This window comes from Carassius auratus, unplaced genomic scaffold, assembly GCF_003368295.1.
Source record: "Carassius auratus strain Wakin unplaced genomic scaffold, ASM336829v1 scaf_tig00033242, whole genome shotgun sequence".
Classification (NCBI taxonomy): Eukaryota; Metazoa; Chordata; class Actinopteri; order Cypriniformes; family Cyprinidae; genus Carassius; species Carassius auratus.
The window spans coordinates 252,147-258,213 of NW_020526061.1; the positions used below are offsets into that span (position 1 = coordinate 252,147).

Sequence of the window (6,067 nt, forward strand, 5' to 3'; positions counted from 1 at the left end):
TGCTGATCCGTTTCATTGTTAGACTAAGAGAGAGAGAGAGAGAGAGAGAGAGAGCAAACACACAAGTATTGATGATGAGAGCATACAAACAGAGTGATGAGAAAGCACTGAAACCAATCCAGTGTTTCCTTTAACATGTGCTTATGTGTTTTTTAACCATCACTAGATGAAAGTGTGAGTTTAGCCTATAAAGTACAAACACATATTAGTGACAGGCCAGATAAAAATACTATAAAAGAGTAAGAACAACATGGAATAAAACTTTAAAATGAATATGTTTCTGAAACAAATCAACCTAAAGATTAGACTTGATCTACAAAAGGGCAAAATATTGTAGTTTTTACAGAGAATATGGATTGATAAAGTGGATATTATAGTGTCAATAGGCCAGTAAACGTCATGTAGGTCACACCAAACACACACACACACACACAGATCAGGAAGCTGTGAGCTAGTCGGCGGAACTGGCTGTTTGATGTGAGGATGTGTGTGTGCAGAAGTGTGCGTGTCGATGCACGTTAATAAAGGATTTAATGACTTCAGTCTGCTGACGCCCTGAACACCACCGAATGGGCCCTAACATTCAAGTGCATCATGGGCTCCAGGATAAAGTAAGAATCTCGCCGTTTTCTGTCGATTTCTCTCCATTTGCTCACTTTGTGGTCTGCTGCTTACTTCCTCTTCCTCACTCTGTCGTTCTCGGATGCGAGTCTTTCTATCATGTCACAATTGAATGAAAAAACTCACATACAAAAACAGCAACATTTGGGGAGTTTTAAGTTGACATCTGCAGGAGAACAGATGAAGAGTTTGCACACTTTTCCACGCAGAAGCACCATCTCTCCCTGCTTCATTTCAGCCAGCTTGCGAAAATGCATAGCATCCTCAAAACGGCCTTAAGTCTGAATGTCACTGAATTAGAAAAATGTCAGCTCAAGCACCTCAGTGCACTTTTCTCCATCAGTCTCAGTGTGTTTGAATCAGCTGGGGTTCTGGTCATTTATTATAGATGTATGAAGTCAGTTCTCAAGTTCACTCAGGTGTGGAGAATCATATTGAGTATCAACGTGTAACCATCTTCAGCACTACATCTATTGGTTTCTCATCTCTTGGGAGTGAAAAATAAAGAATATGATATCTCAACTCAATTGTAAATGGAGTCCAATTTTTTTTTCTTTTTTTTTTTTTTTTTTTTTTTCTGAGAAACAACAGATCTGCCAAAACCTGCAATTCAAAATCTCAATTTGAACAGTTAGGATCGTGTCATTTGCATAACTCTATTTTAGACAGACGGCCGAGCTCATAACTGGAAATATGTTCTGTTGATGTGCTTCTAATTTAGTAGTCAACCACATCCTGCTCCACCAATGAAGCGCCGAAGAGCAGCAGAAAATGATTTAGAGCCGATCGCATTCAGTCGCTGGTCATTCTTACAATGTTAATGCTTCACACATCAGATGAGTGTAATATTTTTTGGCTGTTTTGTTATGATGACTGTTTTGTTCATGATTTTGTTGTTCTCAGAGAAAACCCTGAAAAAACATTCTACTGGTTCTTTCAAGCTTCATGCCCAATTGCCAGAGATAAAGGTGGGTACCACACACACACTGACTCCATGATGTAATAAACACACACTCTGAGAATGGCTCTTCCTGTCACATGGCTGAACTACAAAAACCACACATCAGGGCAGATACCCACTCATCAGAATGAGAAAATTCAGAGGAACTATTTAGTATGCTGTGATCTGTTAATGGGTGAAAGGAAGCCCTCTGACAGTCTGAAGAGAGATGGGACTGACAGGTTCTGTGTGAGGTCTGGCTGAGCCGGACTGGTTACCCTGTGTGGCTAACTTTGACCTGACTTTAACCACATCCTCTAGTTGATAAAATGAACTGGTGTCACTGACTTGACGCAAGTGTGTTTTCTATGTGAGTAGATCCTGCCGTGCTGTTTCAGTTCCCTGAAGACTTTAATGATGAGGTTAGTACTCGAGGATCACTGTGGCTCTTTCCTCCTGTTTTCATTTGATTTTCATTTGAAGAGTTCATTTGCAAAAACAGATCACGCAGTTTTTAACCATTTTCAAAAATCATGTTTTTTCATTGTGCACTCCGATCAATCTCGATCAAACTGCAGTTGGGTTATTTTGATTAAGTAAAAGAAACAAAAATATATATATATATATATCTAACTAACACAACTTTTCATTTTTTAAGAAATTTTTATTTTTATTTTTTGCAAATCAACAACTATAAATAAACACTATAAATAATCAGTTGCTTTAACAAATTGATGCACAAATAAATAAGTTTTTGCTTACCACAATGTACTAGTTACATTTTAGAATTGGGGAAAATTATAATAAAATAAATAAATAAAAATAAAAATAAAAAAATAAAACATTTCTCAAATAAATACTCACATAAATAAATGCATGAATAAAACAAATGCACAAATAAACTGAATAACCTAAATAAATAAAATAAATAGCTTCTGCTATTCATAATGTAATAGCTAAGTTTTAAGAAAAAGGAGAAGTTATAAATAATACATTACCTTTTATCTTTCATCAAAACATTATAACCATTTCCACTACTGCAGCAACTTTGCTTTTCTGGCAATGGCACTGAGGCCACTAGGCATTAATGTTAAATAATAGTATTACAGGGAACAACATACAGACATTGTTTTAGTCTTTCTAAACTGATGTATAACGGTGATAGCAGTAGTTTAACAAATATTAACATAAATATAAAAGAGTTTAGAACAATAAATAAGGACCGATTTAAAATAGAGAAACTCTGGAGGGTGTCCACAATCCAAAACTCCCATTCGGGAATTAAATACCCACTTTTCATCATCCAGTAAAGTCTTGTTTCTTTCCTTTTACTTCAGAAATATCTCACATTATGCAAGTAAATGGTTTGTGAAGGAATATTTGCAGGTATATTGATTTTGAGGTGACTTCTCAGCAGATGCTCTTAAAAATAAAACATTCTTTATTGGCATTGATGATTCCATGAAGAACATTTAACATCCACTGAAACTTTCCATTCTGCAAACGGTTCTTTATAGAATGGAAAATGATTCTTCAGTGGTATCGCTGTGAAAGCCTTGTTTTGGAAACTGTATTTGATGGTGTTTCTTCTATTCTCACACAGGAGTCTCTGAAGTGCTTGCCTCGCTTCTGCTTCCCTTATGACATAGAGAGGTGAAAACTATTCTTTCATTATTAAAGATGGTAGCTCAAGTCTTTTTACCGTTTATAACTGATTAACTGATGCTGGTCGGGTGGTTGGCAGGGTGAAGGACACTGTTGCCGTGCAGCACTTCACATTCGTCCTGACTGATCTGGAAGGATGCCAGCGCTTTGGTTTCTGCAGACTCACGTCCAGCTCTCAGACCTGCTTGTGCATCCTCAGGTCTCCAAATACACCCCAAAATAAATGAGTGATGATTGATTCTCATTGATCAAGCCCCTTTATTTATTCACAGTCTGCTTCTCATGGCCACAATCATTTTCTTTCAATTTTCAGGTCTCATTATAAATGTACACTTTATACGTTTGAATAGTCAGCTGTAACTACAAAAAAACTCTTTACCAACTATCTGCCATGACTATAAAGAGCAGTTTCTCTCTCAACACAGTTATTTGCCCTGGTTTGAGGTCTTCTACAAACTTCTGAATAACCTAGCCGACTACTCAACGAAAGGACAAGTATGATTTTAACAGTCTCCCGATGATCTACATTAAAAAAGTCATTTATCTAATACCATTTCATTCATTTGAATGCCCTGCCAGACCAAGGAGATGAAAGAGCTGCTCTCGGCCCTCTACAAACACCCCGTGCCTCTGGTCAATGGCTCCATCACGCTGCAGATGGTAAGTGCCTCATTGGCTAGTGGAAGTTCCGTTTATGACATCACGTGTGACATCACAATCAGGTTGGTGTGTTCTTCACTGAGGAAGGGAAGCTAATGATTGGAAGCCATATGTCTGGAATCTGTGGACACGCCCCTAAAGGGGAGGAGTCGGAGGGGGTGAGTCCCCGATCTGCATTAAAACCAGCCGACCGGACTAAACCTTCACTCCAGCTTCTAATAAATCCTAATACTATCCATAGTGTCCAAAACTAACCCTGGATCTCTAACAACGCTTAACTAAAACTTAATAAAAAATATGAACAAAGAATTCAACCAAAGGAACCTTGAGATCAGACTCACTCGAAGGCCTCACTTTTATGGTTTTAAGTTGATATTTTCTGGATTAATGTTTCCTCCCCATCAGGTCCCATACTTCATCGCACCAGATCCCAAAGCCCTGCCCTCTATTCCAGAGAGTGTGAGTTCTATTCTTTCCATCCATTTTTGTTTGTATCCTCCACCATGTATCCTCGGTTCTTATACACTACTGGTCCAAAAAAAAAAAAAAAAAAAAAAAATTTAAATGTGCTTCTGATTGATTTGATCAGAAAATACAGTAAATTGGTAATATTGTGAAACACTATTTCAATATGAAATAAGAGTTTTTTTTAATCATTCCAGACTTTAGTGTCACATGATTGTAAAAAAAAAAAATAAAAGTCTAATATCAAGGTTTCCACAAAAAATATTAAGCAGCACAATCATTAGTATATGTATATATATATATATATATATATATATATATATATTATATATATATATATATTTAAGATTAATAATAATCAGGAATGTTTTCTTGAGCAGCCAAATCTGCAATATTAAAGGTATCTCTGAAGGATCATGTGAACACTGAAGCCTGGAGTAACGATGCTGAAAATACAGCTGCGTATCACAGGAATCAATTACATTTCACAACATATTTTTTTTTCCCAATGTCTGACTGGTATGTCTGTCTGTGAATCAGAGAACCTGACGGAGCTGGTGGTGGCGGTGGATGTGGGAAACCTGTTTGCAGCTCTACGCCAGCATGTTATTTGAGAGGACGGATCCATCATTTACCTGGCAGCAAACTCAAGCTGACTGTGAGTCTCAGCATTGCCTGTCGTGAATCAGCACTGGGACAGCTTTTGCAACTCTTGCAACAGAAGGGCATGAGTTTGATTCCTAATGAAACGCAAGCAATGAAATGCATAGCTTGAATACAGTGTAATTCACTTTGGATAAAAACAGATCATTCCATTTACAAACGGTTATTTCAAGTGCTTTATGCCACAACAAGCACATTACAAATCATTGCTGTGATGTCCATTTGGGAACTCCATACGTACTGTGCGCAAACACACTGTGGTGTGGTGTTTCACACCAAACAAACAAACCAAAAATGGTTGAATGGATTTGCTTCCTTGTCTCAAACCCTAGTGTGAAAACGCTGTAACATGTAACTAGGAGTGGCATAATGACCTTACACAAGACAAATCACAGTTCCTGTCCCAACAGCTGCACCACATTGTTTGGTTTCTATTCCAAAAATCAATTAAATGTGCTCTGATTGGCTGAGAATTAGTCATTTGATGTGGCGTGCTCCTCTTTCACTGAGGGCAGATAAGTCACTTGACACTAAGAATGTCTTGTGTTGAATCTAGTCAGGAGGCAGCTTCATTAAAACATGCACCAGACTTCAATTAACTGTTGTGTGTGTGTGTGTGTTCAGCTGACGGCTGCTATACACGCGTGTAACGGGATGCTGTACCCCATGTACTGGCAGCACACTTCTATCCCAGTGCTGCCTCCCTCATCTGCTGGACTACTGCTGGTGAGACGGATATTATTAATGCATTAAAATAACCTAACTTAATAAAAGTAATACATTTCTTTTTATTCTTTCTTTTATTTTATGTATCCTTTTTTTAACAAATTATTATTTATTGTGCTTAAGAATGACAGCCTTTAAATTAAAGGGTTAAAAACCACCTAGGCTAGAAAAATGTCTTCAAAAAATAAGAAATGCTAACAAAAAATCAAGACAGATGCTCGCTGACTGTTGACCTCCGGCTTGGTGTGTCCCGGCCTTAAAAACAGTGCAGATACAAACCTGTCCTGTGTGATGCTGCCTAATTTCATCTCACATTTACCGTTTTTA

At 37.5% G+C, this 6,067-nt stretch overlaps 1 protein-coding gene across 4 annotated transcripts; it reads left to right on the forward strand.

Moving 5' to 3' along the window:
* Positions 1-459: 459 nt before the first annotated feature.
* LOC113081136 (DENN domain-containing protein 1B-like) lies at positions 460-4,453 on the forward strand. Of its 4 annotated transcripts, XM_026253172.1 has the most exons (9): positions 460-611; positions 1,525-1,589; positions 1,940-1,983; positions 3,165-3,214; positions 3,306-3,425; positions 3,652-3,721; positions 3,806-3,886; positions 3,970-4,044; positions 4,292-4,453. In XM_026253172.1, exons 1-9 carry the CDS (start codon positions 595-597, stop codon positions 4,448-4,450), a joined length of 681 nt encoding a protein of 226 aa, XP_026108957.1. In that variant the 5' UTR covers positions 460-594; the 3' UTR covers positions 4,451-4,453. The 4 variants fall into 4 exon arrangements, with proteins under 4 accessions (XP_026108957.1, XP_026108959.1, XP_026108958.1 ...); XM_026253174.1 differs by lacking the exon at positions 3,970-4,044; XM_026253173.1 differs by having other exon boundaries at positions 3,970-4,419.
* Positions 4,454-6,067: the final 1,614 nt, after the last annotated feature.